At 41.2% G+C, this 22,776-nt stretch overlaps 1 protein-coding gene across 1 annotated transcript; it reads right to left on the bottom strand.

The window, feature by feature from the left end:
* Positions 1-1,278: 1,278 nt before the first annotated feature.
* On the bottom strand, positions 1,279-14,526 carry LOC113024975 (immunoglobulin superfamily member 22). The gene is given in 31 exon segments (XM_026172273.1): positions 1,279-2,242; positions 2,331-2,511; positions 2,649-2,797; positions 2,873-2,954; positions 2,956-3,041; positions 3,044-3,154; positions 3,336-3,394; positions 3,396-3,556; positions 3,623-3,837; positions 3,840-3,943; positions 4,617-4,821; positions 4,993-5,298; positions 5,419-5,426; positions 5,506-5,676; positions 5,988-6,133; positions 6,247-6,371; positions 7,157-7,391; positions 8,155-8,253; positions 10,111-10,188; positions 10,190-10,245; positions 10,555-10,618; positions 10,621-10,704; positions 10,792-10,917; positions 11,159-11,244; positions 11,247-11,325; positions 11,451-11,508; positions 11,586-11,634; positions 11,744-11,843; positions 13,148-13,284; positions 13,940-14,197; positions 14,433-14,526. Coding segments are annotated over 31 exon segments (3,867 nt in total). The 3' UTR covers positions 1,279-2,087.
* Positions 14,527-22,776: the final 8,250 nt, after the last annotated feature.

Here is a 22,776-nt window from a genome sequence, read left to right as displayed (position 1 = left end):
TTTCGTTGTTGTTGTTGTTGTTTTGTTTTTTTGTTTCCTAGGATCACTGCATTGAAAATGTCAGCAGATGTTTATAACTCTTTGGTTTTTTTTGTGTTTCTACTGAAGCTGATGGTCCTCAGCAGTAAAGTGCCATTACAGACAGAATGAACTGGAGGACAACAGAGAGCTCTGTTCTAGTAGCTGCTGTGCAGTATTGTCTGGCCGAGGGAAATGTGCTTTCAACAGCAGTTAACCCTGTGAAAACTCAGAGTTCTACCGACAAGGCTCTCTGTTTCTCTTCCATTTCAGCTTCCTGTTACCTTACCTTGTCTGTATTTTCTTCCTCAACATGCACACAGACATCTTAAGAATTTTGTCTTGCTGAATCCGTGCCAGTTCTTTTCAAATGTGTCCCATTCATTTGCAGCCAAAGTCTTGCCATCAAAGAAGTCCAGTCTTCTAAGAAATAAAGTATCTCTTTTATGGCCCTTATAAAAACAGACCTCGTGAGACAAGAAATATACATGAAACTGATGAAATAATGTCACTCCTGAAGAGTGAAGAAAGTCCTTTTTAAAAAAAAAAAACTTAATCACATTAATGAAAATGTGATGCAATAAAACATCAAAGAAATCTATTAGAAATGCACAAGAATCAAGTTCCGTTTGAGCGCAGCAGCCTTTAGTTTCTTTGAAATGCCGAGACTAACCATTCAAAGTTTCACTCCACGGTATTTCAACTTTATTGTGGCTTAGCTGAATAGGGGAGAAACGGAAGGTACCTGTGACGTCAGTTTAGTGCCTTTTGGTGCTTAATTGATTTGAACCTGGCAGTCTGACTGCCAGTCCTCTGGTGGGTCTATACAAATGGAGTTGTGGGCGCCAGCAATAGTGACGCAAGGACAGAGAGGGGTTGTAACCCCTCTCTGTCAGGCTGACAGCTCCTTACCAGACCACACTCAGTCTCAAGCAGCAGCAGTCCACTCTGAGGTAATGTCTTTTAAAGAGACTGTCGGATATGCAGATTAAAAGTAATCTGGTATTTTTTAAAGCACTGGATTTAAAAGGAATGGATAACACTGTGGCTAAGTGGACGTTATGGTTGAAAGTAGAATCTGTTGGATTCATACACATCCTTTATACAGGCATTGCATTGTAAGGCAATACAGTAAGTTAGCATGCAAGCAGTGGCCAAGCAGCTGGCATGCAAAGTTGATCACCTGACCTCAAATCGGCTGCAGATTGGTGTCACTGGCCAAAAGACACAAAAAACTAAGCAAAAAAACCCAAAGCCAAACAAACCCCAAAACAAAAGACAACCAAAAACGAAGAAGTGAAAACGGATCCGTGCAGACTGTCCTAAAAATGTAGTTGTACCTGAGGCCCTGTAGCACTTTGAGGTACACAAGTTCTTGTTTTTGTTTGAAATGCATCTTGAGGCAACTTTGATTTTTGTTTTGTTTTTTTAAAGCACAGTCCAATACGCCAAGCAATGCTGGGTGTGCAAGAAAAGAAAGATATCTGACAACGGCTCCAGCCTGCCTTCAAGCACAGGTCATTGTAATTACATGATACAGATCCGCAAAGTAAGCTATGGGGATAAGTGAGCTTTAAATTGTGGCCTTTTGCATAATTGGCAGAAAACTATTCTCACACTATTGTCTGTTGTGGATGTGGTGCAACATGTACCGTGAGTTAACTTAGTTTCGTTTGAATCTTAAGGTCACACAAAAACTAGAGCAACAAACTGGAGGGTTTTTTTTAAATAGGTGGCCTGATGCGGAGTCCCGTGAAACAAGCTATTCTGGAAGAACTGGACACCTATAAGGAGGAAGAAAAAAACATTTTTTTTCTATTCTTTTCTTTCTTTCTTTCTTATTTTTAAGACAGAAAAGCATTTGTGAGCTAAAGATAAAAGACAATCTCTCTGGCTGAATGAGCTGACTAATGACGAGCAACCCCCAAACATACCAAACATTTAGCCACTCCTGAAGGAAGAGTGAGAGTCTGACCTCTAGTGTTTGCTAAAAGTATTACCAGAATTGAAAAAAATGAAAACAGAAAACTACAACATGCCTAACAGTTATAATCAGTGATATACAGAACTTAGTCAAACCAAAATGAGTGAAAATGCCAACAGCAATGTAAGAACAAGTGAAGTGGCCAATTATAGAAGACTCCTTCCAAAATAAGCATCTCTTTGTTTTTCTGATTAGTCAGGAAGCTCTCCAGCAGACCCTTGTCATCTTTATCTGAAAGTCCTAACATATAGATATATATTTAGTAAGGTAATATCATTATAAATTATTAATTATTTCACTCTCCACCCTCTCTCATTGTAGAACCTACCATACACTACTAGGTTACAGGTACACTTGACCATCCCCAGAGGGTTTTCCAGCACCAGAGTGTATTCTACATTGTCTTGAGCTCCACAAGTGGGGATGACTAGAGTGCACACTCCATTAACTGTGCGGTGCCAAAAGTGAGTGGAATCAGAGATCATGGATTCCCCTTGATACCAGCAAGCCTACAAAGGGGAGAATTTTTTTACTTGTGGGCAACAGAAGTAAACATCTGTGCGTACAATCTTTGTACACACAGATGTTTTAAATTTTGCTTCACATATATTATGGTTGCTGACATCAGTAGCCATGTCTTTCATACCAGTGGAGTTGGCAGCCCCTGTTAGGCACAGCTCATGTTGCAGTCATGTCCTTTGAGAACGGCTTAGTCCTTCAGCGGCAGCAGGAAAGTAAGTTTAACATGACTTTGAGGTAATGCATATTCCTTCCCCTGAAGGCTGTTGATGCTCTCTTGGAAACACACAGCAGACATAAATAAATCTGAGTAAAGAGCGTGACTGAGACTGAGAAATAAACTACTGTTACCTTTCTCCTTGGCGATGATGAAAGGTTGCTTTGAATCTAAGGGATCCCTGTCACCGACTGAATTCTGTGCAGTGACCCTAAAAATAGTACTTCCTTCCTGGAAGCAGTCCAGTAACAGTGTACTTGCTAATGAAAACACACTCGGTCACAGTAAACCAGGAAGCTGTACATAATGTGTTGCCTGATCCTCATCAGCCAGGTCACGGGTGTGATCCCATTGCAGAGCCACTGTGTCCAGGATCTCCTCCACCAACTGGAGGTTGTTTGGCGGTTGGGGAACATCTGAGTACAGCAGCAGGAGAACAAGAGGAAGAAATTACTGTAAATTTCTCTTGACAGATCTGGAAGTTTGTATAAAGCTATCAAAACAGCAAAAATGGATCTGAAGTGACTTCTTGTTACAGAATACAATCATTAAAGAAGGACAAAGTGGGGAGTAAATAATGAAGCATTCGTCACTTACCTATAACCTTGACATGGACTTTATAGTGAGCCTCTCCATAGTTATTCTTCAGGAGAACAGATGCCAGAGTCAAGTTGCTGAGTGGAAGAAGTGAATGACTGGGAGTGATTCTTGGTGTTTGTGATGACCTGTCTTCCTGTGGTGAGAATGCCATCTTGGATATAAATGTGTCTGACTGGATGTTTGTGGTTTGTGTTTCGAGGTACAGTTATTACATCCTCCTGAAGAGAAAGACAACTGTTAAATATTAGCCACTTTATTTCACTGATGAAGTCTTACAGTGAAGCTGAAGTCAAGGCAAATTGCCTTTCCAGCCTGGAAAACCACACGATTATGGCCAATACACCTTTTGCTAGCTCAGTGGGCTCCCCCACCCCTTTTTCATTGACAGCTCAGACACGGACGTGGTACCTCATCTGCTCCTGAAGTCCCACCACTGTGAAGGCAGTACAGGAGACAGGGATCTTAGTGGCTTTCCTCCACGTCTTAGCATCTCCTTGATAGGCTCATCTCCTTGGCATGGAGGAGTCCACTTTAGAGAAACGGAGGAGTTTGTGGAATCAGATACATTCAGGTTCCTCACTAGGCCGGGAGCTGCTTCAGGGGAAAATTAAATTTGTATACTGTTGAATAAATCAAATATTTAGGTACAGAAATAAAAGGAACATAAACTCCACATATATAAAGTGAATTGCTCAGGTTTTTTTAATGGCCAACAGGGGCATAAAAAAAGCAAAACCATACATTAGAAATGGCAAAACTTTACACTTAATTTTTGATCTGAGTAAACATTTTCCAAATTACTGGATAAGTTGCTAATTTCAAGTTTTTTTTAATACAGCACGGTATCCATTTAGAGTAAAATAGGTGATAAAGCAAATGACTAAGTGGTTAAGACACAAATTCAAAACTCAAAGCTTCAATATGGGAGCCTACATACCGATGGGCTCCATCCTGCTGATTCAGGAAAGAAAATAAACAACACACTGTGAGGGGAAGACGTACGTGCTGGATTTTTAGCCGGCATGGGATTAGAAACGTTGCTGGGAGTGCCTGCAACAGCCCTGTTTACACTAGTCACTCATACCCCATATCTTCCACCAATCCGCACACCATGAAGTTGGTTTCTAGAAACAGTAATAAAGGCTTGAATGTGATAGATGTGAATGTAGCATCAGTAAGGAAGCTAGGTTAGGAGTCAGGAGTTATTAGATAAAATGCTAAAATGGGCACTTCGGCTTGTAACGGTACCACTGATTTCAATAAAAAATTTGCAGTGACGCATGAGATTGCTTGGCTTGGCACGCTGCTCCAAGCCTGACCAGTGAGTAGCTCCTTATGGATTTGCAGCCTTTATTTCTCCTCAGTTCACAGATGTAGCCGTGAACTGAAGCTCCTCCATCACTGGCTGGAGGACTCCAACTCACTGTCATGGTGTTCTTAGTTAAATTAGACACATGAGGCTGTGATGCTGTACCTGGAGGCTCTGGATAAGTGGATTTTAAACAGATGTCAATAGACATCTCAAATCCAGGATATGAAACTTTTAGCATGGCAATGAAGTGGAACTGCAGTGAACTGTAAACCATAAAGCATTTCTCTTTACCTTTCACCTCTAGTTGGACCTATTTGGGCTGATTTTGATCATGATTAGTGCTCACCTATGGGCTCTCCACCATGGCCTCCTCTGTCTCCAGAGGGTCACTCATTCCCTCTTCATTGATGGCTCTGATGCAATGCTAGTATGCATGGCCCTCCTCCACTTTATCATCAGTGAAGGCATTAATGCTACTATCCACTTCTCCAACCCTGTTCCAGGACCTCTTGCCTACCATACAGCGATCGATCACAAAACTGGTGACCTGCTTACCCCCGTTGTCACTTCGAGCCTTCCATTTCATCTTGATACACTTCTCTTACGGCTCAAGAAACTCAACTTTCCCTTGAGGAGGCTTTGGGCGGTCTAAAGAAAGCGATGTGTTAGTTAAATACAAACCTCCATTTCAAAAAGTGCTTTAAATTAATATGATTGTGTGATTTCATCCACCAATCACAATGAGTTGCACGTCAGTAACAGCAGCACCACAGTCGCTCTTGAGACAACGCATAAATGCGCCACTAATCTTCTCTCACGCATCAAGTAAACATCCAAAGTAAATAAAAAAACAACTGTATCTGCATATGATACAGCATGACACCCTTTATTTTAATCCACCTGCTAAGCACCAATGAGGTGCTATTATCTGTCTTCTCCACCTTGGTCCTCTCATCCTCCATAACCTTCACACCATCCTTATACCAGGTAAGCTTAGGATCTGATTTGCCTTTGTAATACCAGATGCTGTAAGTTTAGATACATTTCACTGAGTATTGTACTTGTATAACTATGCATGTGACAAATAAAGAATCTTGTTTCCTGTTTTATTGTGAAAGTCCCTGTGCAGTGTGCCTAGTTTTGCTTCCCCTTGTCTCATTAGGTCTGATTTGTCCCAGCTGTTCCCCATAGAAATAAACCACAATGGAGTTTGAAAAAAAAAACATGGGCGTGTGTGTTTGGAGGATGTGTTTGTGCGTGGGGGTTTCGGGGGGGAGCGAGGATTTTTCTTGTAAAACAAAGGGGGACCTAGCAAAACAGTTTGGGAACCACTGCACTAACCTGCAATACTGGGCACAGCCTCACTTTCAGCCCCTTTAGCTCTGAATGTGTACTTGCTCTCATGGGACTCATTCACACCAGAGAAAATTAGTTTGTGCACAGCTCCCTGTTTTACCACCTGAACTCCATTCAGCTTCGAAAACTGTTGAATTTAACACAAAAGGATGGATGAAAAAGGCAAAAAAAAATTGCCAAATTTACATTTCAGGATTAACAGCTAACAAGTCTTTTATCCAGTTCTGCGTTATCTCTTACCTCCACCCCATCCTTCAGCCATACTCCATCCACCTTCTCATCAGCAAGAACAACACTCGGCTCTGCAGGGGACCCTGTCGAACACTGAACATCTGACATACCACTCTTCAGTGAGGCAAAACACTCTGGCAACACACAGAGAAAAAGAACTTAGAGAGAATTAACATTCATAGAATTAATTATTAATCAGTTATGCTGTGTTGTTAGATTTTTACAGTTTTTTCCATTGCCTTGGCTTTGGCTGATTCAAAAACGTTAGCTGAAATCTGCAAAAGAAACATCCATTTTACTCTCTAAAATATGCTAGTAGTATTTTACATCCAAAATGATCCATCTTATTGTCAGAAGCTGAAAGGTGGAAGTCACGAGCATGACTATTGTAAAACATACTTACAGAATTTGAGAGCAGTAAGCAATTTGTGAACATGGTGGAGTCTGCTCAGATAAAAATTCTGCAGGGGTAACAGCCTGAAAGAGGAGGAAGGATGTGTGGGAGTGCAACAAGGGAGAGACAAAAGAATATGGGAAGTTACACAAGAGTGAAGAAGATAGATCGCCATACTCGCAAGTCTTTCTACTGCAGTGTTGCAAGGGAGAGCACCGGGTGCTTGCCTGATAGGAATCTGTGGCTAACAGTTCAACAGTTGGAGCACTTACTCTCACCACTACTCTGTGGCTGTGCAGTACTATAATAATACACACAATAGGCCTGTGTTTTGTTTCCACAAAGCATCTTTTTTGGCACTGACACTCTGTTTTGTTCTGAACAGCACTGTGCTATTTTTCTATTTCTCTGTTGCTGTAACTGCAGTTTACTGCATTGTTTGATCAGTGGAGGAACACATGCACTTTCACCTTATAGTCCAAGAAAATTTAAGGGTTCTTTTTCTCTATAGAGCAGAATTCTTACCAGCCACAGTGACTTTAGCAGACTTGACATATTCGTGTGCATCGTTGTCCTGAGTGCAGACAACAGAGTACTCTCCCTCATCAGCCAGCTGACACTCTTCTATAATAACCTCAGCCCTTTTCCCCTCACGCATGAAGATGTAGCGCCCGCTTGCTGTGATATCACACCCATCCTTCAGCCAGTGAATGTGCACGTCCTTGGAGCTCATCTCACACTCCAGGCGGGCTGTGCTTCTCTCATGCACACAGACATTCTGGTAAACTTGATGGGAATGCCTATATAGAATTAAAACAGAGGAAGAATGAAAATAAGAGAGGCACTTTAGCGCTAATGTGGACTTTATTAGCATACTACACTTACAAAGTTTTAGTAATTTTAGAAGTAGAAGCACAGACACTGATGATTACAAGGTGAAAGTATGAACAGAATTTAAATGCTCTTGCACTTATTAGGCTTGTTCTTTATATTCAGTCCCAGAAAAAAAAAGATAGAGCGTACTCATATTCATGAATAACTATAATTAACACAACCTCAATTGCTATGCTTCTCTTGGTCCAAACCCAGAGGACAGCCACGTGTCCTTGTAAAGATATTTACATGCCCCAACTTGCACCTTGGGCAAGTAAATGTCTTGTTAGGCAGAGCTGTAATAAATGAGCTTGTTGTGAGCAGGGATTTGGTTGGATTACTTTCAACTGAGCACTAGGAGGGAGGATTTATTGCACTCCCCATACATCTTCATTTGAAAAACAGGGAAGATGATGTTGTTTTGCATAGCTACGAAGGAGCGAAGCTTCTAATCTCAGGGGAGGAAAACAAGGCAGTGGCAGCTCATATCTCAACTGTGAAGGTTTGTTTCCCTAGAAATATTAGCTCCAACAAGACAGCTCTGTTGGGAAAAACAAAACAACAAAAACAAGACAAACTAGTTTTTTTTCTTCGTGTTGGCAAATAAAAAGCAGCAAGGTGGCAGTGAGGTCTCCAGTGCTGATTGTTTAGTTTCCAGTGTCAGTGGCTTTCATATCCTTAATCTTTAAGGTGTAGGTGAGGTCATCCTCATACAGAGAGACATCAGACTTTTCATCTCTTTCCCTCCCCTTTTCCTTTACCTGCAAAAACAAAAAACACTTCTGGGAAAACTATTTCCACATTATGTTCCAGTGTTTTATATTTCCTCAAACAATGGCAGTATGCTGTATCTGTGGGTTCCTTTTTTTTGGAGTAACTGAGATAGTCAAAGGAGCTTGCAAAGAAAAGCGTCTGGACTTCTTTAAGTTGCTTGAAGACGTTTCACCTCTCATCCGAGAAGCTTCTTCAGTTCTAAGGTCAAATGGTGGAGAGTCCCAGATATAAACCTAGTGGGAGTTTCCCCCCACAGAGGGACAAAAGGACCCCCTGATGATCCTCTAATTCCCTGAGCCAAGGTGGGAAACTGGGCGTGGGTCCCAATCAGCCAGAGTTTCGGGTGAGTTCATTGTGAAACCTGGCCCCACCTTATCATGCGAATTCCTGAGGTCAGATGGCCCAGGATGTGAGTGGGCGTTAAGGCGTCTGGGAAGGGATCTCAAAACTGGATTATAGATTATAGATGGCAGAGAGTTGGTGTCGTCAAAGATGGTCGCTCACAGTGGACATAGATGCTTCTTTCACTCCTCTTTCAAACCATCTGTCCTCTCTGTCCAAAATGTGAACATTGGCATCCTCGAAAGAGTGTCCTTTATCCTTAAGATGCAGATGGACTGCTGAGTCTTGTCCTGTGGAGGTGGCTCTTCTGTGTTGTGCCATGCGCTTGTGAAGTGGCTGTTTGGTCTCTCCAATGTAGAGGTCTGAGCATTCCTCGCTGCACTGTACAGCATACACCACATTGTTAAGTTTGTGTTTTGGCGTTTTGTCTTTCGGGTGAACCAGTTTCTGTCTGAGCGTGTTGCTGGGTCTGAAATACACTGGGATGTCATGCTTGGAGAAAACTCTCCTGAGTGTCTCTGATACACCGGCTACATAGGGGATGACAATGTTGTTGCGTCTGTCCTTCTTATCCTCCCTCGCTGGTGTCTGGTCTTCTTTTCTGTGCCTCTTTGCTGACTTTAAGAACGCCCATTTAGGATAGCCGCACGTTTTGAGTGCTTCCTTTACATGTGTGTGTTCCTTCTTTTTCCCTTCAGGCTTAGAGGGAACATGTTCTGCCCGGTGGTGTAGGGTCCTGATTACTCCAAGTTTGTGTTCCAGAGGGTGATGGGAGTCAAAGAGGAGGTACTGGTCCGTGTGTGTGGGCTTCCGGTAAACTTCGATGTTGAGTTTGCCGTTCTCTTCAATGTGCACAGCACAGTCCAGGAAAGGCAGACAGTTGTCCTTTGTGTCTTCCCTGGTGAACTTGATGTTCTTATCCACAGCGTTGATGTGCGCAGTGAAGGATTCCACTTCTTGTGTCTTGATTTTGACCCAGGTGTCGTCCACATATCTGTACCAGTGGCTGGGTACTCTTCCTTTGAAAGAGCCAAGAGCCTTCCTTTCCACTTCCTCCATGTAAAGGTTGGCTACAATAGGTGACACGGGGGAGCCCATGGCACAGCCATGTTTTTGTCTGTAAAAGCCTTCGTTGTATTTGAAATATGTAGTGGTGAGGCAGAGGTCTAACAGTGTGCAGATCTGATCGGGTGTGAAGTTGGTCCTGTCCTCCAAGGAGCTGTCTTCTTGTAGTCGTTTTCTTCTCGGATGAGAGGTGAAACGTCTTCAAGCAACTTAAAGAAGTCCAGACGCTTTTCTTTGCAAGCTCCTTTGACTACGATGACCTGGATGACTGAGAACCTTCACAGACAGAGTAACTGAGATGTTAAGAAATTCAGGAAACTATCTTTAAAAAGCATTTTCAGTCTCATCCTATATGCGATATCATATGATAGTGTAAAAGTGTAATTAAATTCTATGATTCTCTTCCTGAACTACACACTAACTACACTAACCTTCCAGATTAGGGGTCGATCTGTTTTCTTGGAAAGATGGACCTCAAACACAGCAGTCTGTCGCTCATTTACTCTTTTTTGGCTTTAAGTCAGACACGACTTTAAGCAGTTCATTTGAATGAGATAAAGCAGAAGACAAGAAGGGTTTTTATTGATCAGTCAAGTAAACATATCCAAGGATTCCAAGCCAACTAGCTATGGATCTGGGGGGGAGGGGGTTGACATGAGGGTTTTTGAGTAATATGAACTAAGTGAGAAAGTCTGATCTCTGGGTCAAATAAATACTGACACTGAATGGAGGGGATAAAATATGACATGGTGTTAAGTAATGACAAATGTAAAGAAAGCATGTAAAAAGGAGTATGTAAATGGGGACAGTAAATACAATAAAATCTGTATTATGAGCAGTGAGAAGGAGTCCCGAGTTCCACTCTGCACATGCCGAAAGTCTCTTGTCTCCAACCTGCAGAGTGTAGGTGCCCATGTCACTCAGGTGCACGCAATAGAAATGCATAGCATGTGCTTAGTTCCCATCAGTTTCACTTCATATTTCCCATGAGAGTACTGGACCCACTGCAGCTCTGCGCCCTGAATTGCAAGCACAACGCTGAGATGAGGGGAGAAATCGCAAGTGGTTTATGTCATGGTAACATTCATAAATAAGAAGACTTTGACACTGAACCAGAAAACTGATGTGCTTTACCAAAAACCACTGATCCTGATGTTTGGATCCTTCAGTTCCAAGACAGTGTTGAACACGATGTCAACTTTGGCAGTGATGGGCTTCAAGACACGCACCATCTTGTAAAACATATCAAATGTAGAAATACTTAAATAATGACATTTTGAATTATTTCCCATCTTCACATCAGCTGACTTTTGCTTTACTAACTTAACTTTGTCGCCAAGTTGTGTAAACTTTTCTCAGTTCTCCCTTGCTCTATTTTAAGCTGTTTTTTTTTTTAAAATATCATATCCCAAACCTGTTCATCTTTATTTGATCCTGTGTCATGTGTGCAAGCTCTCTGCATCACAGGTCTACCTCCACCTCCACTTTCTTCTTCATCTCCTTGAACTTCTTGAGAATGCCTCTGATGTTGCTGAAGCCATACTTGGCACAGATCCCCCCCAGTCCTTCTTGTCAGCTCCAGCCAGGATCTTTAACATCTCCTCCTCTGTAGGTGGCTTCTTCTTCTCTTCTCCATACCTCTGCAAAAGAAGAAATATGTTACACAGGAAGCAGTTATACAGGTATATACTATGCTTGTTTGCATGCATGACATAGAATAGGAATATGTGCGATAGTAGCTGAAAAGAATCTTCCTCAGTCCCACCAGAAACTCTTTAGATCTTGTCCTGTGGGTATTTCTGGATACATGCAAAAACATATATCTGGCAATTGATCAGAGAGTGCTCCATCACACCTTGACAGGTTCTAGGAGTGTCACAGCTAGTATTAGACAACATGCGTGTGCTCCTGCTGCTCCTCCAGCATCTTTTTGAAGTCCATTGGTGGTTCTGGAAACAAAGAGAAAGCAACTTTCACCTGTGGCACTAGGAGAAAACTGGAGGCAAACTGTGCTGATGGCTTCCAAACAACCCATGCTGTACGATATGGCTGGCTTACTTTCTGTAACACTGAGTGATATGGAGAAGGCAGCATCTCTGTGCTTGTTGGAGGCAGTGCACTTGTAGACATCGGCATCCTCCAAGGTCAGATTTTTGATCTAATTTGGAGAGAAGGTATTAGACATTAGGTAAATGACTAATGAAGGAAAAAGCAACGTGTCTAGTTACAGTGAGACGTTTCAAACTGTCACACTGTCATTCAGGTCATTTTTATCCCACTGCAGTACTCATTTTAAGCAGTAGAAGGCAGTGGCATGATAGGAATAACTCCTCAACACACAGTATTGGAACTTAACAGTCATCCCTTACCAGAGAAACAGATGGCAAGGGGAGATGCATATGTCAGCACCCACAAGTTAATTGCTTTATAATAGCTATTTAAGCTTCAGTTAAGCTCCCCGGCTGGTACAGAGAAAGCACTAAATCCACTGTGGAGTGGTTATAGATAAAAGGTTCAGTGAGAGTTTTTTCCCCCGTCCTATCTACTTTTCCTCATGATGCATGGTGTGTCATCTCACTTGACAGCACCAAAACGGGGAGCTGTTCAGCTAAATGATAGGCTGTACAGAGATACCATGCCCAGAAAGAGTATTTCACCTTTTAAAGCAACACATTTTTACTAGATACCCTAAACCCTGAATTCACACTTCCAGATAATGATGCTGAAATTACAGTCTTAACTTAAAAAAAATAATGGCATGATTTATTTGTCAATAGAGTAACATTCAGTGAAAAACTTGAGAAAACAGAGTACACAAGTACATGCAAAGCTACAGTAAATACTACTTACATGTATAGTGTTAGATGACTAAAATTAAACAGGGATGCTCATCAGATATAACACAAGCTTAACATTAGTCAGCAGCAACACAATGACAGTGAACAAAATCCCTTAATGTTTTAAAATATCACATAAAAAGGGGGAAATTTAATCTTCTTCTTCTTCTACTTTCAGCTGCTCACTTTAGGAGTTGTCACAGCCCATCATCTGCCTCCATCTTATCCTATCTCTAGGGCATTCTCCTCTGTCACACCAACAGTCTGCATGTCCCTCTTCACTACATCCACGAATCTTCTCTGCGATCTTCCTCTTTTCCTCCTGCCTGGTAACATCCTGGTCAAATATATCACAATCCCTCCTCCGCTCATGTCCAAACCATCTCAGACACACTTCTCTAACTTTGTCTCCAAACCATTCAGCCTGAGCTGAACCTCTGATGTATTCATTTCTTATCTTGTCCATCCTAGTCACTCTTAATGAAAATCTTAACATCTTTACCTCTGCGACCTCCAGATCTGCCTCCGGTCCTTTTTTCATACATCATGGCAGGTCTAACTAGTATTTTGTAGATCAAATTTCAATTAGGCCAAGGGTAACTCATGTAGTTTTACAGTGTCAAACCTTCAGTATATGCTGTTTGTCGATGTTGTCATGGGAAGATTTTGTTGCCACAGACAGTGGGAACCCACTAGCTCGCTCCCAGCTCACACTGGGCTGTGGATTCCCAGTCACATTTGCCTTGAATGCAGCATTGTCACCTATGAATGACAAAAAGACAGATCAGGTTAAGATTTATATTTTGCTATAACAGTTGCCATAACATTAAATGATTTAGGATCATCATTTTCTGCTTTCCTTTTGAGACAAGTAGCTGTAGGGTCATTCCATGAATGATAATAGCCTGGCTACTCTGCAGTATTCTGCATATTGTGATGGGCGAACTTCTGCAGCTCTCTTAATCTATAATTTACAGGTAGAGGTAGAGTGAATCAGATTAAAACGCGTAGATTTTATGCTAAAAAGGCACTGGTATTCAGCATAAGCAGCAAATGCTTTTTCAATAGAGGTGATGAGAACTATAAAGTCTTTATCACAGTATTTCTGTCCTTGGTGAGGTCTTTGTTAGGACTTTTATCAGATGCAGCCCACAGTACCTTCGCTCAGTAAGAAAAAATGTTTACCTAAAGTTTTCACATCACATGAAACTTTTGTTTCCCAGTAGAGTTTTGTTTGTGTCATCCAGTGTTTCCAGGCAAATCATGGGCAAGTGTCTAAATTTGGCTGGTGCACGCTTTTCTTATAGTCTCAAGGGCACTTGCTTGCAATATAATGTGAGGAGAGATTCTGCAAGATGCAAAGGGCATTTTGTAAAATTTCAAGCTGTTGTGGAATGAAAAGAATGGTTCACCTCACCCTCTTGGGCAGTGATGGGCCGTAGCTTCACTTCAAAATCTGGGACAGACTCTCCCTCTGGGATTTGGGGGGATTTTTGTACCTGGTTGAAGGACTCCACCACAGCAGAGGTCTTACATTGAACTCCAGAGTGCTCTAAAGGTGAGTCAAGTACATCCACAGTAAGACTATCAGAATATTGTACAAACAGGCAACCTAAGTGCACAATTGTTTCTTTTTCCTTTTTTTTGAAAGGAGAAGAGAAAAAAGAACGGAGGCCTGACTAAGTGCTGAGAAGTCTGCAGTAGGTAATAAACTTTATTTTTGCGCTCTACATTAGGGGATTTGACATGGTTGTTGAAGCTAATCATTGATGTTAGTTAATTATGCTGCTTTTGCTTATAGCAAAGACAGCTCTTTTAGATAGTCCTTCCTTGCCTGTCTCATAATACCAAAGATTTAGCGCTAAGAATGCCAGAATGAAGGAGGATCTCCTTGCATGCAAGATCCCTACCCTCTGCGCTCCTTGCCAAGCCCTGAGCCACCTTAGGATACTTGGTGGAGCTCATGGAGGAGGTGAAGGTGGACGAGCTGCAGGAAGAGGTCATCTGCCTCTCTCACATGTGCTGTTCTGTGTGCTCTGCTTTGACCCCGGAGGTCTGGAGGAGCTCTGATAGTATGATGATAGTGATGTAAAGGTGAGGTGAACTGCACCTGGCTTTAAGTAGACACCAATAGAGATGTGAAAGTATAGTTTTGCAAATGGCAGATATTGGGCTCCCACTTCCGTGGGGTTAGGTGCAACATCATTTAACTCTAGTGGATAAGAGGGGACAAAGGCACATCCTTTCCAACTGATACAGTGATACAGCTAATATCCTATATTGTGACTTAATAGGACAAGCGGAAGAACCGCTAGCCCTGTGCTCATGCTTATATACCTGAATGTGTTTAGGTCTATATAAAAGTGTGCCGGTTGCATTTAGCACACTCTTCCTGTGGTGATTGGGTGTGTGTTCCCAAAAGCATGCAAGATTGTAACTCACTTCCCTTCCTCTGCTCATTCCCTGTCCTTTTCTTGCTTTGTCATCCCCCTTTCAGCAGCGACTACAATAGGCCTTTGCCTTTTCCAGTCTCACACCAAGATCCAATTAAAAGGTAATCCACACACCTGCTGTGTGAGATAAAGCATTGTGTTTGTATCACTGATGAACTGTGCTCCTTCTTTCTTACTTTGAATTTGGATTTCTCCCTCATGCCCAGCCCTAATTTCTTTTCACATGTGTAGCTGTGTATCTACTTCTTTGTGTGGACATAATGAATACACACTATGAGAAGCTGAAGGAACAATACTGGATATATAAAACCTCCGTGAAAGTATGAGCAAATGTCAAGCTCCGTATACTGTTACCTACTAGATAGGATTTTTTTTTTAACAAAAGAAAAGAACCGAACATGCATTTCACTACACGTGAGCATGTTTACATGTGAGCTAGTGTACAAATCCAACCTTTTTTCCTCACCCTGGGGTTTTGCATGTAAATTTGACTTTAAAAGCCAATGAAATGAGCAATTAACCTCAACATGAGTGATAAAAAATGTAAATCCAAGAAGTTTATGTAAGTTTTGCCTCCTGCAGCAAATAACTACACATTGAGAGCTAATTAGCGCTGTAAGCTTTGATACCTGCCATAGAGAGTCGTTTTTAAGCAGCCCCAGCAAACTCTTTGATGGTATAACTCTACAGTCTAACCGAGTAGCAAGTGACTGCAAGCTACAAAGTGCTGAACAGGTTGCTGTCTCACTGCAAGTGGAACACAAGAACGTCTTTTCTCCCTGCTTACTTCTCTGCCTCTTTGTTCAGTGTCCTTGATCTCTCTCTCTCTCTCTCAGCAGCCAGCATAGCAAATTGCAAAAGGATTTTTATTCCCCCCTTGGCTCGATTATTTCAGAAAAAAACAAGACACACAGCCAACCAAACTTACTTGTTAAAAAGCTTTTAGTTTTTCATAGATTTAGTCTGTGCCCAAGGTTTCTGGTTATACTGCTTCCAGCCCAAATGTCTCCTCTTATGATGTTCTTAATCCACACAATGCTCCACGCTCTGTGGGATCCTGCCAGTTTGGTCTCCACATTTTTCTCGAGTCTTTTTTGGTGAATGAGCCATGATAGGGCACTCAGCTTGAACCCCTGCTGTGTCCTGTCTCTGGACAAATAAGGCTGTGATCTGTTCTGGGTTATGATTGCTGAGGCTACACTCAGCAGGGCCATAATGCTAATATTTCCCACAGGTCACTTTGTTTGATGGTACTCTGTGGGCTATTGCAGGCATTAATGTTCTCCAAAGAGCTTGTGCTGACAGAGAGTTTCTAGCAGCCTCCATTTCTGATGAACATTTTCCTTTCTGCTTGGGTGTCAGAGGTCTCAGTATATCATTACAAGTGGAAAATGTATGTACATCTAGCAATGATACATCCATTAACCAATACATTATCATCCTCTGCTCTCAGACCTTGCGTGTCCTTGTGTGCTCTTCAGGATGTTAAAAAGCTTGGTTATACCATGTGCCGAGAGCTGCAGTGTGTCTATCACTCCAACACAGGATAAATGGCTAAACTATAGACTGTAATAATATAATACAATATAAAATAATATAATGAAGAGAAACGGTACAGCACCCCCATCCCCCCTTCTTTTTTCCAACTGGGGCAATGCCTGTGGCATTTAACAGAGGAAAAAGAAGAAGTCTGTATGAATTCCACTGAGGTCACACCCTTGATGTTTTTCTGCAAATTTGCAAAAAGAAAGAAAATCACACTTTACAGTTTTCAAGAAGATAACGTATGGGTAAAAAAATTTATTTGTCGATTCCAGTATGGCAGATAAGGAAAACTACTGATAGAAATAATAATATCTGAACACATCATTACATTAATAAAAACTTTAAAATGTCATATGCATGTTTTTTCTTTTTTCCCTTTATTTTTACTTTTTCCTCTTCATTGTATGTCCTGTTCTTCTCTGTCTAGTTCCTAAAAAACAGATACTGAGCAAAGGCCCATTTACAGCTCATTGATTTTACCAGGTACCACTTTTGTCTTCAGAACGAAATCATTCTTTGCAGCATAGATTCAAAAAGTTGCTAAAATTTTAGTCTATAATGAGATGCTAACACCTCACAGTTGATGCAGATTTTTCTGTTTCACATCAATGATGCAAACTGTCCCTTTCAACCAAATCCCAAACATGCTCTATTGAACTGAGATGTGGTTGCTGTGGAGGCCATCTGAGTAAAGCGAACTTACTGTCATGCTCAGAGAAGCAGTTTGAGTTTGATTTGATTTATGTGGAATGGTGCGTTCAGAGACAGAGACCAGTCAGTCACTTGAAAGTTTCTCTTTTTGGAGGAGTTAAAGTTCAGCAGGTCATCTTGATCATGTCTACATCGCTAAATGCATTTAGTTGCTACCATATAATTAGCTATTGTGGATACACTGTGTTTTTGGGACATTTTTTACATTTTCATGCTAATTCTGCTATTGCTATAAAGGATCTGAAAAAAAAATCACTGCTGATGATTACTTAATTAAAAAGTAGTTTAGAAAGTAGCACATGAAAAAGTGAGGGGATTGCACAATGAGATGAGAGTAACTCAAAAGAGAAAAAAAAAAGCAAATGTGAAAATATTGCTACAAAAGTTAAAGAAAGTTGGAAGAAAATTAGAAGTCCAGAAAGCAGTGGGAGTCTGGAGAGTCTAACAGAGACGAGAATATTTAAATATCCAAACCAGTCCAAAAGGCAGCAGGTGGGCACAGATAGCGTTGGTGCAGTGTGAGTTCAGGGTAAAAAAGAATTCGTCTGTTGTGAAAACAGAAGCGCTTTAAAGGAGCACTGGTGGGAAGGCATTGGTGAAAAAACAGAGCCGATTTCAGCTAAATGATCCAGTCTTGATGAAGATGAGATGATGAGATGATTCTGATGACTGAAAGATGATGACTAAGTTAACTGAGAAAATGTTCTTTAGTTGCAGTCCTGCTCATATTGGCTGAAAGTTGAAGAGTGAGTTTAAAAAAAAACAAGAATGGTGGTATGAGAAATAAGGTGAGAAAGTTTGTTGTCGAGATGATCTTACTTCTGTAAAACTGGCGGCCTCCTCCTGCTCATCTGTTTCAGTGATCTTTTATTATTGAATGGATTTGCATTGATTGCTCTACACAACAAGACCCTGATTTCACATCTATATTGATTCTACACTACATCCGTACCTATGGCCAGTTTAGATTCTGTAATTAAACTATGAAAGGTAGTTGGAGGAAACCACATAGGTGCAGGGAGAGCATGTAAACTCAGTAAACTCCACACAGAAAGACGCCAGCTAACGAGGGGATTTGAACTCAGATCATCTCTGCTGTGAGACAACAGTAACAACCATGGCACCATGTAGTGGTCATGCATCAATGCATCAATTCATCCACCCAGTTTTGCATTCCTAGTGATGCCCCCCACCCCCCCATCTTCTTTTCTGCTTAATTTATCAGAAGCACAAGATCCTTAAAGTCCACCTGATTTTTCATTGGATTCCCTCTAAGGATGCTCTGTGCTTTTTATCCTGCCTGGCTAATTTCTTTTTTTCGTCCTATGTTTTTGCTTTTTGAAGGCATCTCCCTTTTGTTTTCACTTCCTTTGCCTCTTATGAAATAAATCCAGGGAGGTGGACTGGTCTGAGTGGTCGGCAGAGTAGATCTTCCTCTCATCTCTAGAGACGGGGCCCGCTAAGACCTCAGACATCTGCTTCACTGATGATAGTTACTGACTTCAATTTTCTGAGAATGAATCTTTAGAGATTTTGTCTTCCTGCTAGATAGGAAAAAAACAGTAAAAAGTGCTTCTTGTAAAACTGCTAAAAACAAAACATGACCTCAGGAAGAACACACTGAGAATATGAGACCATTCTTATTTAATTGTAAAATTTAATATTGTTGCAAGACCAACACTTTAGATTTCTTATGTTATGACTAAACTACATAAGCTACAGATAATCATTTATGTCCAAAATATATTCTTTTTTTTTTTACATTTCTGAGGAAGGTATAAACTCAAGCCACTTTCAAACTTATGACAGTTCTTCCTCTCTATCTGGCAGATGATCAGTGTGTCGAGGTTTGCAGAAATAGCACCCAAACACAGGACTCACAGACAGGCAAGAACAAACTAAAACCAACCTTTATTTGGCAGGAAACCAAATTACATAACACAAAGTCTGCAAATAGAAGCATAAACCACACTGTGGCTGAAGAGGAGACTGAAACTACATGTACACAAGATGTAATTTGGGATCACAAACCATAATCCCCTGGAAACACCTGGAGTAAAAAGACACAGCTGAAGTTTACTTGGAAAATGACAGGAAGGAAGTAAAAATGGACACAAGACACAAAAGACCAGCAGATATCAAAATAAAACAGGAAGTAAGACACAATTAAACAAGGGAATCACTAACTGAAAGGAAACTAACTGAAAACAAACTCCACAAAATCTTCAGTAACCAAAAACTAACAAGAACTGAAGACTCAACATACAAAGCAATATAGAGATCAACTTAATATAGATCAACTTTGGGTGCTAACAAAGAATAAAGAACTCATGAAGAACACAAACACAGATGGTCAAACGACCTTTGAGCTCACAAAAAACTAAAACAACCGGGTCAGAGACCAAGGGACCATGACATGTTGGACGGAGACATTTGGATGCACCTTTGAAGAGCTGTGTTTGTTTTGTTTACTGACTCATGCAAGAAAATGACAGGAGTCAAAAATAAAGCACAAACTATAAATGGATTAGTTTTACAAGAAGACTACCACACAGACACTTCATAACCTGCCAGAATGTGACAGATGCTGGAATTAGAGTTGCATTTAAAAAGATATATACAAATGAATAAAACTATAGCTATGTTGAGCATGTAGACTCACTAGAAAACGTGACACAAACCATTCCCACTTTACAGAGCTATCCTTTGGAACCAGGCTTGAACACAAATTTTGCTGTAGATTCATGTTTGTTTGTGGCTTTGCAAACGTGTGTTCCCTGTCTATGGCTCCATATCTCTACTGGTGTGTTTATTCAAAGATCATAATAATGCCAGAGAGTATGTTCTTTCAAAACAGAAGTTGTGTCTTGGCAAATGACGCAAGCCTATTTTTACACTCAGCGAAGACGGATGCGATTTCTGCCTTCTGCATCAAGCTTCGTATTTGCGCCCATCTGTGTTAGCTAGTTAACCTTCGGGTGCAGTGGAGTTGCACTGGTGTGTTTGGCATTAGAATGGGGTGCAGAGCAACAACTAGATCGGCCAAAATTATATTGAAAACTTGCAGAGATATACAGTGATTCACATTTGTGAATGGCACAGTTTGGCTCATGATTGTCTTTCAGGCGAAGTTTGCTGCTTAAAACTCCTACCTGTGAGTTTTAGGAGCAGGGAAACTATACAGTGTCTGTGCTGAAATTTACTTTAATGATTTTATGCAATGTCAGAAGTTAAATTTTGGAACTGTTTCTTGTTTAATGGGTTTTAAACAAGCTCATCCTTGAAGCTTGGTATAATACAGAAATATTTTATTGCAAATTTTGACTGCTTGTCATGGAAATACTCTTTGAGGTACAGCGGGGAGCACTTAAGTGTGATTGTTTGGTTTTGAGAGAAAGAGATAGAATGAAGGAGAGGCAGACATAGAGAGCCCTATTGGCATTATTTCCCTCTAATCCTCTTTGTGCTACACCTGGCTGGCATATTAATGATGGCGAAATGACCTAGATTTCTTTCTAAGCACATTCATACTCAAAAACACAAAAACAGGATGATTCAGTTGGTTGAATTTTATTTTGTGTGATTTTTCTGTCAGCACTGAATTCCTGGAAAGCACCAAGATACACATTCACTCTTGATAAAAGATGGACTCTAAGACTAAGAAAGTCACTCCGGTTTCAGCTGTCGGAGCTTCTTCAGTGACTACATAATGAAAGAAGTTGGTACTTTTAAAAAGAAGCTACGATATTCAGCACATCAAAGATCACATTGATGATGTCCTTTGATATTGCGTGCCCTCTCCTCAGATAAACCGTTCACGACTAAGAGCACTGAAGAATTCACACTTTGATACATTCACCGCTAACGTAACACTGACAGCAGAGCTATTTTTACAGTTTCTGTATTTAGATTCTTCACTTGTTCACATGGGATTGTAGCTTGCTCTTTAATTCACTGCAGCAGTGCTCCACAACTGACAAAAATCTTTGTGGAAAGATAGAGGGTGGACTTGTGTGGGCGTTTAGGTCTATTTAACTTTTTGCAGAAGCAATCAGAGAGAACACTGCTGTTGCCGCTTAATATGGCAACAGCTCTATCTATGTGAAGGCCCCTCTGAGCCGCACATCTCTGGAGACAACTCATTTGGAGACAACGGTATTTGGATGGCTGCAGAAGACAGCTGCAGAGTGCTTGCGTCCATCTTCTGTGCAGCGACTCAATGTAAAAATTAAAGTCGAGTTTTAAATGACAACTTTTCCATTATTTTGCATTTATATTCTGAGGGCACACATCTGTTTCTGTGCATCTGTTGTAAAGGAAGATTCAATATTTATCAAAATGATATAAATAAGTGAATAATCAAAGCTGAACTGAAATATAGAAAACAAATTTTCACTCAAATATTTTGCTCAAAGGATTTTGATCTCCTGTTTCCTCCTCATCCTTTCACTTGACCTCTCCTCATACCCTGTTTCCTCTTTTACTCATCTATAAACATGGAAGAATGTTATTCCCTCCACCTCCCTCTCTGGAAATAAATTCAATAGGACACAGAGGAGCAGAAAGAAATGCCAATCCGCACCTGTTTTGGGGGGGAAGAAGCTGAGGCACAGAGGGCAGCCAGAACTGATCCGGAGGGATGCAGGAGGCAAAACCTGTTAATCCCTGTGACATTTTAGCTTAGACCTCTCATCAAAGCCTGTGGGCTGCTGTGCTGCCCAGGAAAAAACGAAGGTTGGACGACAACAAGGCGGGGTGTTTGTGAGAGACTGAAGGAGATGAAGGTTGAAGGACGGGTGGACAGACAGGCAGGCAGGCCGACAGATGTGCAGAGACAGTCAAAGATAGACAAGCAGATGTTGGGTGAGTGCGAAGAAAGAAATTCCTAAAAAGCTGCAGTTCCTGGTTTAGTAGAATTGCTGATTAAAACTATGGCACCCTTGACAAAGAGGCTGGTTTCTCCTCATTTGCTCGTCTGTGTCACGTTTTCTTTGTTCAAATTGCAAACATCATCATATTCTGAGATAATGCCCTCTGCATACCAAGCTCCTGGTGATGTTGTACCCTGTGGTTCAGTTTTCTCTAACTTCAGTGCTAAATTAGTGCCTCACAGCCTACTGGGCCTTGACTCTTCCCCATGGGCATGGTTTCTGCAATACCGTACAAAACAGCAGCATACCTACCTCTATCTGTCCCCACCTTGAACATACCCTCTCTGTCCATATCATTGCACTGCACACCAGCTCATCTGCCTCCAGGATTCATGGAGATCCCTGCAGGGTGGGACTGGGTGCCAAATGTTCCTGCAGAAGTAAAATCACTGCAAGTTAAATTCAAAACAGAAATCACAAACGTGAAACCTGACCGACTGCATGTTTCAGATCATTTTAAACCGTTTACTAAGCCAGTCTACACCTTCTTCTTTGTGTTAGTCGTCACTAAATGAAGCTACATGTGCTGTGTGACAATTTGTTCACTTGTAATATGTGTTAAAAAAGTGAAGGTCCCTTGCTGCTCATTGGATGCTTGCCTGATCTTGGATGAA

The sequence above is a fragment of the Astatotilapia calliptera genome, chromosome 7, assembly GCF_900246225.1.
Source record: "Astatotilapia calliptera chromosome 7, fAstCal1.2, whole genome shotgun sequence".
NCBI classification, from domain to species: Eukaryota; Metazoa; Chordata; class Actinopteri; order Cichliformes; family Cichlidae; genus Astatotilapia; species Astatotilapia calliptera.
The sequence above is the reverse complement of the archived record's forward strand: the minus strand, read 5'-3'. Positions and strand labels throughout refer to the sequence as shown.